This window comes from Vulpes vulpes, chromosome 13 (genome assembly GCF_048418805.1).
Source record: "Vulpes vulpes isolate BD-2025 chromosome 13, VulVul3, whole genome shotgun sequence".
Taxonomy (NCBI): domain Eukaryota; kingdom Metazoa; phylum Chordata; class Mammalia; order Carnivora; family Canidae; genus Vulpes; species Vulpes vulpes.
Window position 1 is genome coordinate 83,827,201 of NC_132792.1, and position 17,231 is coordinate 83,844,431.

The window sequence follows — 17,231 nt, forward strand, 5'->3', positions numbered from 1 at the left end:
TTGGATAAACTTTTGTAAATTTGACTAAGAGGAAAAGGCAAAACACATGTAAACAGGATCAGAAGCCAAAAATGGAACATAACTACCAATACCATATTCAGCATATTTGAAAATATACAATAGGAAGACATTTCTGAAAATAGCAAAAATTCCAAGCTACAACTAAACACCAAAATCAAGGTGACAGTGTGAAAGGGGGGCCATCAGAAAAAATATTTTCATTATTTATATGAGACTAAAGATTAGTATTCTAGATATACTAAGAACTTCTAAAAAGTAGTAAAAGAAAAAATTAACCCAATATATGAATAGATATGAAAAATAATTCACAGATCAGGAAACAGAAATAGCCAAAAGAATCTCAGCTTCACTACTAATACAAGAAACACAACCAATACTTGGACATACTACTGTTTTCCTTGTTTGTTTTTTTATCTCAGATTGGCAAAAACCCAAACATTTGTTAATATCACACTGTTTAGAGCTAGTGGGAAGGTAGGTGTCTGTATGAGTTATAACTCATACAACACTATACATGGAGTAGTAAAGTAGTGCATTCACTTTGAAGAGCAATATGCTAATATCTACAAAAATGTAAAATGTCCATATCCTACTACAGATCAGTCCTATTTCAAGCTGTGTGACTTAACCGGAAGCAATATTTGCACATGTGCACAAAGACGCATGTCCAAGAATATTTATCAAACATTTGTTAATAATAAATACTTGGAATTCCATTCAGTAGTTTAAAAAGCGAGATGGATCATAGTTGATCCTAGAACAATGTGGGGGTTGGGGCACTGACCCCCACAGAGTCAAAAATCTTGTGTGACTTTTGACACACCCAAAAGTTAACTACTAGTAGCCTGTTGTTGACCAGAAGACTTACCAATAGCATAAACAGTCGATTAATACATATTTTGTCTGTTACATGTATTATATATTGTATTCTAATAATAAAGTAACCTAGAGAAAAAATGTGATCAAGAAAATCATAAGGAAGACAAAATGCATTTGCAGAACTGTACTGTATTTATAAAAAAATAATTCACATATAAATGGACTTGCACAGTTGAAACCTGTGCTGACCTTGAACTTGACATAATGTTAAGTGAAAAGTATTATGTTGCAAATGGCATGCACATTATAAAACCATTTATGAAACAACAGAAGCCAGTGTTCCTCAAGACAGTATTTTGCATTTTTAATAGGCGGATATAATACTGCATAAATGCAAGAGAAAGACCAAGAAGAATACTTAGCAATTAATAACAGTGGTTACTTCTGGGAGAGGAATAGGAGTCTCTTCTGTGGAGAGACTGAGATTAAGTGGTATGATTTTAGGGAACTTTAGGTTTAGCTGTTATATTTTGATTCTTTACAAAGAAAATCTATGCAGATTTGTTTGTGAAATTAAAAATGTATTGAAAAATCAGAGAAAAGGAAGCATAATTACTAATGGAACTCTAACTACAAACTCTCTCTCCTCTTTGCCCATTCTGCTCCCTACTATCTCCTGGTAGCTTTAATTTTATTTTACTTTATTGGTTTAAAAGACAAAATGAAGACACAGCCAATGTAACAAGTCAAGCAGTCAAGAAGTAGATGTGACAATCTGCCATGGAAACACATCCCTGCAGGTGCCACATCCTCACAACGTGGGGTGTTCATTTCCACTCCTTACTCATGTGTTCCATAAATGTGTGCAGGCACCGTTTCTTCTGTTTATTTTCAAAAATGAGTGCATGCTATGTAAATCACTCTGGTACATTCATTAGCATTGTGTTATGAACATTTCTCCAATTAAGTATTTATAAAACTATATCATCCTTTCTAATGACTGCAAAATAATCTACAATATGGATATGCATAATTTATTCAACTATTCTATCACTAATGGACATTGTTTGCTTTCAAATTTTTGCCACAATGAACAATGCTATCATAGTTACCCTTGCACAAAAATGCATACAGGCATGCATATACATGTGTGTATATTTAAATACATAGCTAAAGGTCAGGAAGAACACAGACTTTCCACAGAATAGATTATCAAAAGTGGGATTTCTGAGTAAGGACATGTGACCTTTTTTACTTTAATATATGTTTTCCCAAAACGTTTTAGAAATTTACATTCCTACGTGTAAGGTACAGGAGTGTCCACTGCCCTACAGCCTAATCTTACAGAATGTTATTTTTTGTACTGTTTGTTTTTCTTACAGATGACAGATGGCTTTTATTTTCATTTGAATTTCCCTAACTAATGAGACTGAGCATTTTTTATTTCCTATTTTCATGGTATTCTGTACTTCCAAATCTAAGATTTAAACATTTTTATCATTTTCCAAAATATTATTCCGTTGGGTTGTTTATCCTTACTGATTTAGGGAATATTTATATATTAGAGATATTATCCTTTCCTCGTGTGTTACAAGTATTTTTCCCCATTTAGTGCTTATTTTTTATTTAGTTTATAGCATATGTTATATAAACAATTTTTTTTCTGACATCAAAGAGGTCTCAATTTCTTTTTGCAGTTTCAGGGTTTCCATGTTGCTAAAGAAAATCTTTCCCCCACATATTATGCAAATGTTTTCCTTTATTTCTTCACAGTATTATTTATATTTTGAATTTTTATTATTCTGTGAAGTAGAAATCTAATTTGTTTACTTTTACATAGATAGGCAACTATGCTATCCTTGTTTATTAGATTATCCTCCCTTTTTCTAGTGAACCTAAATGCTGCTTTTGTCAATATTAAGCTCCCATTTATTCTTTGGTATGTTCCTGGATTCTGAACTCTGATCCACTATCCTACTGTCTAGTTCTGGGCCAGTGTCATCTGTTTTTTAGTTCAGTAGCTGGATAGTTAGTTTTAATATTTAGTGTTGCAAATTCCCCCCACTAGCACCCTTTTACTCCAAACTTGTACTTGCTGTCCTCAGACATTTGTTCTTAATGTCTAAGAACAAATTTTAGAATGTTCTAAAATTATCTGACTAGCCCTAAAAATGGTTTAGCCGGTGGATTATAGTTTACCTATTCCTAGTTATACATGATTCTTACTCTGGAGTGGAGTAAAGGGAATCTGAGAGCTATGGATTCTTACAACTTTTTCCTGAGAGCTCTTAAATTAGGCAGATATTCTAAATTTAATTGCAAAATAACTTTTACTCCAGAAGAGTAGTGTTGACATTTAATTTCCCCTAAAACGATCTAACTCATGTTTATTGGACACACTGGGCAGGTCCTGTGGAGTGGGAAGACCGAGAGGATGAACCAATCAAAAAGAAATCCGATGGACCAGGTAACCAAAGACAAATATGAACTGGGGGGAATTTGAAAATGTTGCTTTCCCAGAAGGTATGTCATGGGAGGCTGCCTAAAAATAATTAATCAAAAACTATTTCTGGACTATGGCTAAATAATCAGTGTCCCTTGAAATCTCATCTTTAGTAAAATTTCAAAGTGCTCCTTAAAGTAGATTTGACCTTTACATTTTTGGATTGATGTTGGATTAGAGTCAGTTTATAAACTATTTTATCCAAATATCTATGAGAAAGGATTTGGGGGAGCAAATTATAAATGTCCCATGGAAGCCACCAATATAAAAGCACAAAAAATATTGGCAATCAATTTTAAAGGACATAGAAAGAAGGAGTTAAATCAGAGGTAAGTACAGTTGGGGAAATGAGACGATTCTAGAAGTTTAGGCCAAAGTCTTCACTTGATGAAGTGGTATTCCCAGTGAGTTTGCTCAGGATTCTGAAAGAGTCAGAGACTGAATCCATATCTTCTAACTCCTAGCTCAGTCATGGTGTCATTTGGGCTTCATAGGATGTGAGTGGTGGAGGGAAATTTCTCTATGATGGAAAAAAAAAAAAAAAAGGCAAGACAAAAGCTTCCAAAATTGGGCTTCATAGGATGTGAGTGGTGGAGGGAAATTTCTCTATGAAGGAAAAAAAAAAAAAGGCAAGACAAAAGCTTCCAAATGAAATGAACTCAAATGTCTCTCTAATTCCATAAACATATCATTTCCTCCATGTCATAGGGCTGGAACTCCTGTGTACATACATTTATTTATCAGCAGGCAAGATTTTCAGGCTCCCTTATTCTGGACATGAATACTTCCCAGGATGCCATCTGCTGGCCCAAAATGAGACTAACACCGCCTACGACGTTCTTAAACCTGAACGCCCATTTCCAGATTATTTGACTCACACATATGTGGAGAACACCAGATGTTCTATTATTGCTGCAAAGTTACATACAGTAATAGTAGCTAACACTTTGGATCACACATCTTTACTGGGCACTTTTCCAAGAGCTTTAGACATATTAACCGTTTACCTCAAAATCCCTCTTCCTCATTTAACAGATAAGAAACTGAGGCAAAAAAAGATTAGCTGACTTTTCCAAGTCTACACAACCGCTAAGAGGCAGAGTTGGGATTTGAACCCAAAAAGTCTAAATTCAGAGTATGTGACTTTAACCATGATGCCTTATTGACTCTGGCGAAAAAATAAATAAAAATTTAAAATGCAATTTCCACATGTTAGTTTGTGGTCACTCAGGTTAATAAAGTGTGTGTTATTCGTGTCTCCAACACAGCAATTTTAGTTTTACCTTCAGGACCAGCTTTGGCAAAACTGTAAAATAATCATATGTATCATTACTACCTCCCAGGCAATAATTGTGTATATGAGAAAAAAATTGTCAAGTTTATCGATAGGTGTAATCCCCAAGTCCTTCAGTCTCTAGGGCTCAGACTTTCTTTTTATGTCAAACCAATCAGCTAGAGATTCTGTCCAAAGAACTGTGGGATATACGAACCTTGGCTCAGATTAAACCCCAAACAGGAGCTGGGGGGAGAAGGCAACAGCAATATAGATGCCTATGGCTGCCTTTGGCTCAGAATTGCTCTTCTGTGGAATCTGCAGGACCTCCCTCCATGCAGCATCATGTAGCAGCTGGTCCCTTCCTGGTCTGCTTTGTTCAACAGAAGATGCTCTCATTTCCTTACTTCCTAAAGTACACCTCATGGAAGACTGTTAGGTGTGATGGCATTTTACAGAGGCTTTGGGGAATAGCAGGGGTGGATGGGGCAGTGACAGCAGTCAGGAAGCAACTTCAAGGGGAAAGTCAGTGATCACTGTTCCTGCCTCAGTGGGTCTCTCCCTAGCTGGTGCCTCTGGGGCCTGGCTCATTAGATCATTCCCGCTTTCTTTCCCAGGTACCAGCTGGCAACTCCAAGATTCCTGTTCCTTCAGTAGGTAGAACTGTTCAACTCTTCTTTGTCTCTATCTTGCCCACCTGGACTCTGTCCTGAGGCCACCCTGTTCATAGACAAACTTCCCTTCAGTGCTTCTCCTGTTGAAAAGAGCAAACCTTTCCCCAAGAGAAACTCTGCCTTCCTCCTAGGCAATCCAATTCACAAATAACGTTTTTCCCCTATTACAAAGTCAAATTCAGAGTCAGACTGTGGTCTATAGAAAGAGAGAGGATTAGCGGTAAGCAGGGGTGATTCATGCCAATGTCACATCTGATTGCACTGGATTTAGTGTAGGCAACTATACAACCTTCAGGCCAAATCCCACCTGCTGTTTTTTATGGCTTGTTAGCTAAGGATGATTTTTACACTTTTCTATGGTTGAAAAAAAATCAAAAGAAGAATCATGACATATGAAAATTATAAAATTCAAACTTCACGAATAAAGTTTTATTGGAAACCCAGCTGTGAATGGCCACAATAGCCAAACTGTGGAAGGAGCCTCGGTGTCCATCGAAAGATGAATGGATAAAGAAGATGTGGTTTATGTATACAATGGAATATTACTCAGCAATTAGAAACGACAAATACCCACCATTTGCTTCAACGTGGATGGAACTGGAGGGTATTATGCTGAGTGAAATAAGTCAGTCGGAGAAGGACAAACAGTGTATATTCTCATTCATTTGGGGAATATGAATAATAGTGAAAGGGAATATAAAGGAAGGGAGAAGAAATGTTGGGAAATATCAGGAAGGGAGACAGAACATAAAGACTCCTAACTCGGGGAAACGAACTAGGGGTGGTGGAAGGGGGGAGGAGGGCGGGTGTTGGAGGGGAATGGGTGACGGGCACTGAGGTGGACACTTGACGGGATGAGCACTGGGTGTTTTTCTGTATGTTGGTAAATTGAACTCCAATAAAAATTAATTAAAAAAAAAAAAAAAAAAGGAAACCCAGCTGTGCCCATTCATAGACATTGTCTATAGCTGCTTGCATGCACACCACACTAGAAAAGATGAAGAGTTGTAGTAGGGACAGTATGGTCTGCAAGCCAAAGATATTTATTGTCAGATCGCATCTACAAAAAGTTTGATGAGCCCTGCATAAGATCATAAAGGCTTATGCCCTTTTCTGCATGCTATACTCAATTCCAAACTATAATCATTAATCATAAATTTATTAAGATTTTACTATGACACTTGAATCCGTTTTCTTTTTCTTTCTTTTCTTCTTCCTTTCTTTTTTTTTTTTCAGTTGGGAGAAGGTTGAAGGGTACAAGCTGTTTTTCTTGATGGTGGTAGAGGTGATGGTGTTTTAGGTTTTAATTAGTAAACACTTAAGGCAGTTTTTGATTCATTGTGATGTTTGCTAAGTATTCACTTTACTGCAGTGTTTGAAATCACAAACAAAACATAATCTTTGAAATTCCAAGTTAAAAAAATTCACGTGGATCAAAATTTGGTGGCACAGCTTGAAGGATTCCTGTGTACCAGTCGAGAAACCATTGGCTTATGGGAATGGATGAGTCAAACAGGCAGCTAAGACACCATCTTAAAAAAAAAAAAAAAAAAAAGAAGAAGAAGAAGAAAAGAAAAGAAAGACACCATCTTCCCTCTTTTATTTCAATTCTGACCTTAAATAAGTTAGGTCACAGTTGGAACCTCCTCACATCTTAATGATCATCAGGGAGCTCCTGTGGAATTCTCTGAGGGCACAAGAAAGGCACATGTGCTGCACCCAGATGATGTCACAGATACGGTGGCAATCTGAGCTGAGCTTACCATGCTGGGCAACTTGGCCAGGCTCCCCACATCACAGTGGCAGACAGAGAAGGGAACCCAAGTGCATCAGGAATCTTACAGCATCTGTTGGTTGTACAGGATTGATCCCATGTGCAGAATTTGGCGAAGCTCAATATAATGAAATAGAATGATGGAGATAATTTAGTAGTATCTGAGCCCTTTTACACAATAAGCTGGAACGTGTTTTAACTGAAATGCAGCTGCAGTGACAAGCATCAAAAGTCTTACTGAATCAATAGAATTGTTTCCAACAATAATCATTACTTAAGAAAAGAAGAACTTTATTTAAATAGCATTAAAGGACGCAGTTTCCTGGATAGATAGACTGTTTCTGTCCCTGTGTCATCAAGAGAAACGTCTTTGAGTGCAATCTCTACTTTTTATCAAACCTATTATCTGTAAATGGACCTATTCCAACTGCTGTTTTGACTACAGGATAAAAATTCTATCCCAGTTGGGTTTTGATGCTGCCAGTGCATGTCTCGATAGACCCACCCATAGCTTCCTATACTGCCTGTCTTCCTTCATGCCCCCCCTCATGCTGAGAGTCACGTGCATCACTCCGTATTAGGCATGCAGGTCTGAAGCCAGGTCTGCCTTTGGTAAAACATCGCTGTGCTACACAACAGCAAAATGGCTGATGGTATTTTGCTCCTTTGAAATCTTGTTGCTTTTCTTCTTCCTAGATAATATCATCAAGAGGATATTTAATATTTTGAAATTTACCTGGGTTCTGTTTCTGGCAACAGTGGATAGTTTCACAACTTGGCTTAACTCCATTTCAAGGGAGCATATTGATATATCTACAGTTCTGAGAATTGAAAGATGCATGCTGACCAGAGAAATTAAAAAGGTAACACTGTTGGTACAATTCTTTTTGCTTCTTCCCACATTATAAGGATTTTAAAAGCCAATGTCCAGGGCTCCAAATAGGATAACACAAAATCTGCAGTCTGTCTTTCAGACTGTCTTTACATAACCCTTCTGTTTTTCTGTATATTTAAATCTGCTCCATGCTCAGAATTAAAATAATCAGACACTGCATGCACATATGCACGTGTGTGCGCACACATGCACACACAGTCCTGGGAAAATGGCCAGTTTATTCATTCTGTTCCTTCCCCTCCCCAGTTTGCAAGTCCACAGGCTCTACTGTCTCGGGGATTATGTTGTTTAGTCTGGGAAGTGTGATCTGAAACTTTAAGATATATGCAGAGCAACAAAATATCATCATATACAGTTTATAGATAGTATTTAAAATTAATAGTTTGTTTCTGAAAAAGTTACTATCATTTAGCAAAATTACCTACATATAAGAAAGGGTTTGTTGAAAAGGTTTTATCTTATTTTAATTGAGATATAATACATAAAACATATTAGTTTCAGATGTATGATGTAATGATTTGATATTTGTATATATTGTAAAATGATCACAGTTAGTTGATTTAACATCCATCAACACACATTGTTCCTGTTTTGTTTTGTTTTTTTTCTTGTGATGGGAACTATTAAGTTCTAGTATTTTAGAAACTTTCAAAAATGCAGTACAGTTACCATGCTGTCCATGACATCCCCAGCACTTATGGCCTTTTGAACATCTTCACCCATAACCAAGAAGGGATTTCTTGTGAGCCTTACCCAGTGATATTGGGAGCCATTAATTCAATGAGTTAAAATCAGTCCCCACCTTGACTAGCTTTGTAATCTTCGCGCAAGGTGTGTGTGCCGATGACAGTTACCGGTATTGAGAAATGCCAGGTGGCCACACCGGCAAATAAGAACTGTGGCGCTGTCTCCCCTCCACAGGGCAACGTCCCCACTCGGGAGAGCATCCACATGTACTACCAGAACCACATCATGAACCTTTCCAGAGAGTCTGGACTGGACACCATTAACGACCGTCCTGGTGCAGCTTCCGGTGCACAGACAGCCCACAGGATGGATAGCTTAGATTCACATGACAGTATCTCCAGGTATTTCACGTTCTAAACAGTGGGTTTGCTTTTGACAAAGGTAAAAGAGGTGGACTTCAGCAATATGAGAAATGAATGAGGAAACAGTTAATCAGAAACTGACATGGATTCCCACCCCCCTCAGCCTACCTGCCTGCGTGCAGCAGAGCAAAAAGAATCCTGTCCTCCCCTTGACTGAGCCAGGTACAATCAGGTATCAATAATAGGCTACTAGAGGGGTGCCTAGTGGCTCAATTGGTTAATTGTCCCACTCTTGACCTCACCTCAAGTCTGGATCTCAGGGCCGTGAGTTTGAACCCCATGAGTTTGAGCTCTACACCAAGTGTGGAGCCTACTTAAAAAAAAAAAAGACCATATTAGAAACACCTGTATGACTCACAAGCATAGGACAGAGACTTCCAAGCTGGAGACAAGTAAGAATGAGTGAGCCTTTCCAATCACAAAGTGACTGTGTCAATGGCTGTATCTTTAATTCCTCTGAAAAAATGCTGCCCCGCAGAGTATTTTCTTTACTAGAATCTTCTACCATCTGTTGCTATCTTTGATCTTGTCCTTTCGGAATTGTTACTTTGTGATCCATAATAAAAATTCAAGAAGGGAGTCTATCAGCTTTCATCTTCTCTGGCCTGTGGGATCACATGCATAGTCTCACTACAGGAGCCCTGTGCTCACCACGGGCCAGAGTGACAGAGTGTACATGGGCTACCTCACTGTATCCTCGAAAGCCCCAGATGCATGTTATCATCCCCATTTCACAGAACATGAAGTTCAGTTACAGAGAGATTAAGTCACTTACCCAAAGCCACACAGCTAGGAAGTATTTTAAAAGAAGAGCCACGAACAATCCAAAACCACATGGTTCGGCTCAGAGTCCGGTCTCTCAACCACTAAGGTATGCGGCCCCTCATGGCCTTTTCCTGCACTCCAGGCCAACTTTGAGAACTGATGTGCCTTTCTTACTACCTACCCCAGTTGAGCCTTCCCATTCTTTCCCTCAATTTTCTAGACAGCTGCTGCCGATTGCACGGAGCTAGCTTCTGAGTTAAACCTGAAGTCCTGTGTTTGGAGGAGGCTGACACGCCTAGGATGATTAGCTAGATGGGATGAGTCACACCTAGTATACATCTTTATAGGGCAGGAACATCACCACTGAGGACTTTTGTCGCTTGTATTAAACATGTTTAAAAGTACCTCTTCCATGCTAGGCCCTGAACTTGATTTTGAGATAGACACATGAAGGTACATCATCTCTAAGTAGTGTGAGTCTGGGAAGAAATACCTACCCATAGGACTCTCCACAGAACCCTAGGTTGGGGGATCCCTGGGTGGCGCAGTGGTTTGGTGCCTGCCTTTGGCCCAGGGTGCGATCCTGGAGACCCGGGATCGAATCCCACATCGGGCTCCCGGTGCATGGAGCCTGCTTCTCCCTCTGCCTGTGTCTCTGTCTCTCTCTCTCTCTCTCTCTCTCTCTCTCTCTCTGTGACTATCATTAAAAAAAAAAAAAAGAACCCTGGGTTGGGATGCCTGCCTTGGGAAGGGCCGCAGGCACGCCAGGCATCCCTGCTGTCTTAGAAGCCCCTGGAGAGCCTGGGGTGCAGGTCTTTAGAGGCCTGTTGGAATATCTGTCCTCCACAGATACTGAATATGTTACAGGACAAGATAGGAGAAGGAACTGAGACTATTTTATTGATACCAAATCCAAAACAGACAACTACAAGTTGAAATTGCAACTAGAATGGGGAGAGGTAGGTAAGAAAAAGTTTTACCTTGAAGAGCTCTGTTTAGTTGTTGCTGCATTGCTATATTTGAGCTTCTCCAATTGTACCTGTAGTCTTGCTACCCAATAATTACCTATTGATGCAGATCTATATTTATTGGTATGGAAAGATATTCATTGCATTGAAGATTTAAAATAGGATGTATACCAAAACTTCATTTTTATTTGTGAAAAGAAATATCTGTATTCATGTATTGATTTAAATGTGATTTTTTTAAAGATTTTGTTTATTTATTAATGAGAGACAGAGAGAGACAGAGAGAGACAGAGAGAGAGGCAGAGACACAGGCAGAGGGAGAAGCAGGCTCCATGCAGGGAGCCCGATGTGGGACTCGATCCCAGGTCTCCAGGATCAGGCCCTGGACTGAAGGCGGCGCTAAACCGCTGAGCCACCCAGGCTACCCTAAATGTGATTTTTGTACTAGATAAAATTCTGCTTGGATATATCCCTGCCCTCTACTTTCCCCCCAAATAGGGATGGATTCTTTTAAATCAGGGAAAATCAAAGGCATTATATCTTCCCTTTAATTTGGGAATAATATTTGCTCATTTGTCAGCTCCAAGAAAACAGACATATTTCTGCTATCATAGATTTCTGTGAGAAGAGACACTTAGGACAGAAATTCTTTTAAGACTTTCAAGGTCAAAACATTTATTTGCTAATTGAGATCCTGTTCAAAGTGTTTTTAATATCTAGAATAAGATAAGCGACTAGTAGAACAGTGGGCATGCTAATAAAAGTTTCTCATTCTCTTTACACCCAAACATACATACATTTCTTATCAGTAGTTCCAAAACCACTAGCAATAGCAAAGTTACAAAGTGAAAATCTAGTGTCCTTTTATTGACAAGTACTGATGGCGCCCCCTTGTGTGTCTTCCTGAAAATGCCCCACAATCTGCATTTTTGAAAGGGGAGCTTCATTCTCTTTGGACAGACTCCACTGAGATGAAAAAATCATTACAGTTTGCATTTTATTTTTACTTTTTGCAAATCATAAATAACTGTCCTATTTGGAAGCTGCCAACTTTTTAAATTTGTCCTTATTGCAACAATTTTCTCTATATGTAGATCAGTAATTTAAACAGAATTATTTTCTCTTTGAATTCATTTTTATGCAAAAACTGAAAATCCATTTTTATCCACATTCTACCAAGGCTCATACATATAACAAGTTACTTCATGATAGCTCTTCCCTTAAAAATAAATAGAGACCGCATGACCATGTGTGCAAGTGTGTCAGCAGGAAGGCAGAGGGAGACAAGATTTGTCTAAATGGGAAAAAAAAAAAAAAAGTGTCAAAATGTAGTGAATATCCAAGATGCTGATAGATGCTGCCTCCTAGTTACTGGGGTAAATGAAGGTCAGGGGATCACAGAGTTTCCAAACCTACCCACTTTATAACCTATTCATGATCAAACAACTGGTTTTCAGAAAGGGAAGATAATGGTAGGAGGAGAAAAATGCTGAGATATTCTAACATCCAAAGGGGAAAAGTGCAAATAAGTACAAATTTTTCCCATAAATTTTAAAGAATTTCACAGGCCTCCTGACCTGGCTTGAGAGTAGCTGCTCAAGAGTCAAGCTCTGAATCAAACAAATAGAAGAGAGTATTAGAGAGTGAATTGAAAATAAGTTGTCCATAATATAAACATAATTGATTCCTGTATTAGTAACTTTTAACTACATAACACTGACAACATGCCTGATCAAGAAATTAATTTAATAGTATAAGTCATAACCTAAGAGGGTTAAAAGAAGAAGAGGAAGAGTGATTAAAATAAAGTCAGTAACTGCCTTTAAATCGGACCCAAGATTACAAATATAAAACCACACCCATGATCAAAAATCTGAGACAGGAGTTATTTAAATCCATTGATGGCTTTTTCACAAAGCCTGTTAAAATACCCCCCAAATTTAGAAGTGGTCAATCAATCAATGAATTTACTAGTAGAAAACCAGGACCTTTAAAATTAGTTCCTAATGTATCTTTTATTTCTTATTTCAACCCAAAGAAAAGAGAGACAGGCTAGGGTTCATTATGTCATTAATAAATGAATCATCATGCCAGCTCTTTCTAAATGGCTGAGCTCCACTTCAGTTTTCTGCTTTAGGAAACTATCAAATCTGCAGACAAAATCTGTCTATATTAAAGCCTACAGGAAGCCACAATCTAGCTGATTGCTAGAAAGGTAGGAATCTTCCCAAGGAGGAATTCAGAGTGTGGAAGTTCACTCGGAGACACCTGGGTTACTAAGCAGGGTCTAGCACCATCCCCAGAGGGGCCACACGCACTCAGTGTGGCCCCGTCCCCTATGCAAGGGACCTAGCCTGGGTGGAGCTGTCCCAAAGGCCACGCTCTGCTCTGGCATCCACATCACCTGTTTTCACCCTGGGGCTTACTGCAGATGGGATTGGGATGAGACTTTGTATTCCCTCTGACTTATTGCAAAAATCACTCTTTCCTTCAAATCCAGCTGTAAAAGTGGCACTTATTTTAATGGTTGGTTTATGAAATCATATATCATCTACATTCCCAGAAAACAAATTATTTAAATTGTTGTGAGAAACATTAGATGACATTCTAGGGAACATTCCTAGATATGAAGGGAGTGGTTATCACTTGAAATATGTCACCTAAGAGGCTGCATGTGCCCCAGGGTGGCTCAAAGTGTGGGCTGATCAGTGCGGTGATAGCACCTGTCCCTTCAGGCTTGTCATCTGGGCCTGTTATCAGAAAGCTCCTCATCTTCCTTTCCACTTTTCAAACTGCCCTGGATTGGACGATAAATTGTTGACATTCCATATGACCCAAGTGGGTGGGATGGTGTGGAGTGTGAGGGCAAGCTGCTGTGACAGTGGACTCAGACATTAACAAGACAAGTCACACTTAAGGGTTAGAACAGTGGTCCCCACACAGAAAATCTGAGCAGGGCCGCAGGGGACAGTACACAGTATCTTTTTGCCTGTAAATCCCTAAAAGGCTGTAGGAGTGTACCTCTAAGAATAGGAAATTAAATACAGAAGTTCCCCTGTCTTATAAAAGAGAAAAAGGAGTTAAATATTATTAGATCTATAAACTTAGGGTCAAACATTTCTACTGAAACAGCTTCATCAAATATGCAATTATATCTATAGTTATTTTCATCATATTACAACCTCTTCTGATTCTTTAAAAAAAAAAAATTAAGACTTCAGAGCAGGGAATTAATTTATCTAAACCTCAATGACCTGTTAACGTCAATGTAGGGACTCAAGCCCAGGCCTCCCTGCACTTGGCCTTTTTGCGTTTCTACTTTACCTTGTCCTCATTGCCTCATTCTGTCAAGGATTTGATGGCCTTTTAAAAAAAATCAGTCTCTATGTCCTTATTAGAGACCATTTGGTTGCTCACCTGCTCACGTCTCTCATCGCTACCTCTGTCTCGACCACATGCACAGCATGTGACAACGCACGGCAGGATGGCTCCACAGAGCACTCCTGGAACCTGAAAAGCCCTTTAACTGGTTCCATGAGTAAATGACCCAAATGTCCCTACTTCCTAAGCCCTGGGAGCTGTTACTTCCTGCATGGTTTCCATTCTGCCTCACAGTCACTAACTGAGCACACCTGCTCAGCTTGCACACTGTAGGCCTCATTTGCTCATGGGATGATGTTCAGCCAGGAAATCAGTCATCCTGTATCACAAAGGCCTGTTCTTGTGGATCAGCCAGGTCATTGATGCTCACGGTAGAAGATTCTTATTCTAGTAGCCTCCTTCATTGGCTCTTTGGGGTGTTTGTCTCCCTTAGGGTTAAACTCTATGCCAGTCCTGAAATTATGCCTACAAATGCCTCTCCTCTAGTAGCTGATGCAGTCCTCAACCCTGAGTCAGCCACCATTCCCTCCCCAATCATTGGCCCATGGGGTAACAAGACATGAGGATTTTAGCCAGTGGGTTCTCGTCCTAATAACATCTCTCAAGACCTAAAACATGATCCAGAAGAAAAAACTCATTAGGCAAAATGAAAAGTTAACAGACAAAATGATCCTGCCATTGCTAGACTTCATCTGTTGTTTCCTTTGTACCATTTTATTTTTTTATTTTTTGATGTTGGTTTATATCCAGTTGCATATCAAACCAGCATCTTTTCTACATGCAAGGCATCTAGTTTGGCTTAACTGAATACCACTCAGAAAGTGGAGTGGACAATTCAGTTCATTGTGGTCATTTCTGAGCTTCCCTCTCTCATTTCGGAGACTGTTATTTTTTTTTTAAATTGAAATGTTCTATATGCATTTTATATAGGCGGATATTCTTGCTTCAACAATTTGCTTACAAAACACTTTCAATGAACTCAGGATCGGGAGCTCCAACTAAAACGTATTTTCTTTAATTAAAAAAAAAAAGCTCAGTTACAAAGTTCTAAAGTATGAATTCTGCTCTGTGTAAGAAATGGTGGGACTTGTAATTATTCTCTTTCCCTGTCCCACCCAGAGAGGGACAATTCATGATTTATCACCAGCCAATATTTTCTTACAAATCGGGGACTGCTATGTTTTATTGTTGGCCAAACAGGTCCTTTCCCAGCCTCGAGCCCTGTGGTGGCTCTCGTGGTCAGTAACATTGGTGTTGTGTGTGGTTTGCTGCATGGCAATGTGTTGGTCAATTGATCCATGTGTAAACTTATGTACCACTGGCGTTTTAACACTGTGTCTCTGTAACTGTTTGCGCTGCTAGCTGCTACACTGAAGCAACCATGCTGTTCTCAAGGCAGTCTACCCTTGATGATTTAGATGGACCAGAAACTGTTCCTAAAACAAGTGAGCGTGCTCGACCTAGGCTTCGTAAAATGTTCAGCATGGATATGTCCTCCTCATCAGCTGACAGTGGCAGTTTAGCATCAAGGTGCTTACCTCATGCATGCTTTGTTCCAGAATTTTATCACTTTTTTCACCTTCATGTCATTGCAAATATAAGTGCTTGTGACGTATGTTTTGTTTTGTTTTGTTTTTTAGTTTTGATTTTAAGAATTTGCATGACTAACCAAAGCATAACCGCCACTCGTTCTGGGCCATAACTGATCATTCCCAGGACAGCATTCTATGAAACTAACTGCTCTTTAGTTTTTGTCTGTTAGGAGTTTCTTAAAAATCCTTATTATAAATCTTGTCTTCCATTTTGTAAGTATCTTACCCTTTCCGCTTTTAAAGAAATAAGCATGCTTTCTCCGTGATTGAGAGCTCATATAGGCAGTCCTCATGGGGGAAAATGTGTCAGGAAAGATACAAGCAATAGGAAAAAAATTTTTTAAATATGCCACCTGTAGTCCTTTTTAGTTGATAAGAATAATTCTGTAAAAGTTAGAATATATTTTGCCATTGGTTTTTGAAAAGAATATTATGATGCAGTAGAATATATCCTCTTTGTAGATGGTAACTTGTATTGGTTGTGAGTTGCCTCGTGAAATCCCACCATAAAACCACAGTCATTTAGAAATGCAGTCATTTGCATATGGTCCAAAAGTTCCCTTTTGAATTGCCTTTCAGAATGGTCCACAGGGGCATAAAGACATCAGCTACATTGTGCTTATCCTGACACCAAAATGACCCAGTTCAAGACAAATTTCAGTTTTGACTGTACATAGGTGGTAAATCAGAGGGGTGTTAACTTATTTTTGTTGACAGCTGTGTATCTTAATACAGTGCTGCAGTATGCTGGAGCCTGGCATTGATGGGAATGCCTTGGCCTTTTGAGATGTTCTCTGGCAGGCACATGCTCTCCCATTCCACTTGGTTGAATCTTGAAGGTACCAGGCCTTGTTGAGTCCCTTCAGGGTCAGACCTGATGCAAAACTGTAAAAGAGCATGCTTGCAATTGGTTAGAATCCAACTGGAAGTTAGCCTTGATGTGGGGTTGGCTCCACTGCTCTGAAAACTGTCTCGGGTGATCAATTTCATGACCTTCCTAGGCGGCTGTTTAATTGAGGTAAGTAAGTCCTAGGAAAAATCCAGTTTGCCTTGACATTCCCAGAGCTTTCTATGTGATGTCCACACTGAAGGCTAAGGTCCTGGGAACATTAAACTCCTGAGTGGACATCAAGGGTTCACACAAATGTTTTTCAGTCTCAGGATGTCATGAAGGGCAAGGCCTGTTCATCGGTCCATCCATCTATCCATCCATACACCCGTCCACTTACTTACTGACATGTCTACACTGGTGTCTATGACAAGAAAAATGGGTACAATCTGTGTATTTGAGAATCTCAGAGTTTATGGACTCACTGCTCACTATATGCCCAATCAGGTAACAGGTCAACTTCAGAGTCTAATGCAGTATGGCTCACTCTATCTACATCTACAGGATTCCACAGCTCCAGAACAGTTTTGCCCTTCTCCCCTTCGGGGGCTGGGGTGGACGACAAAAC

At 39.2% G+C, this 17,231-nt stretch overlaps 1 protein-coding gene across 3 annotated transcripts in view; it reads left to right on the forward strand.

Moving 5' to 3' along the window:
- The window catches only part of PIEZO2 (piezo type mechanosensitive ion channel component 2), a 441,773-nt gene that overhangs the window by 392,260 nt on the left and 32,282 nt on the right, over nucleotides 1–17,231 (forward strand). For 2 of the 3 annotated variants that reach the window (XM_072734882.1, XM_026005962.2), the window contains 3 exons: nucleotides 3,248–3,307; nucleotides 7,761–7,927; nucleotides 8,881–9,047. In XM_072734882.1, the coding sequence (XP_072590983.1) occupies nucleotides 3,248–3,307; nucleotides 7,761–7,927; nucleotides 8,881–9,047 (394 nt within the window). Of the gene's footprint in view, nucleotides 1–3,247; nucleotides 3,308–7,760; nucleotides 7,928–8,880; nucleotides 9,048–15,544; nucleotides 15,713–17,231 lie in introns of all 3 variants that reach the window. The other variant, XM_072734883.1, reaches the window with a different exon arrangement.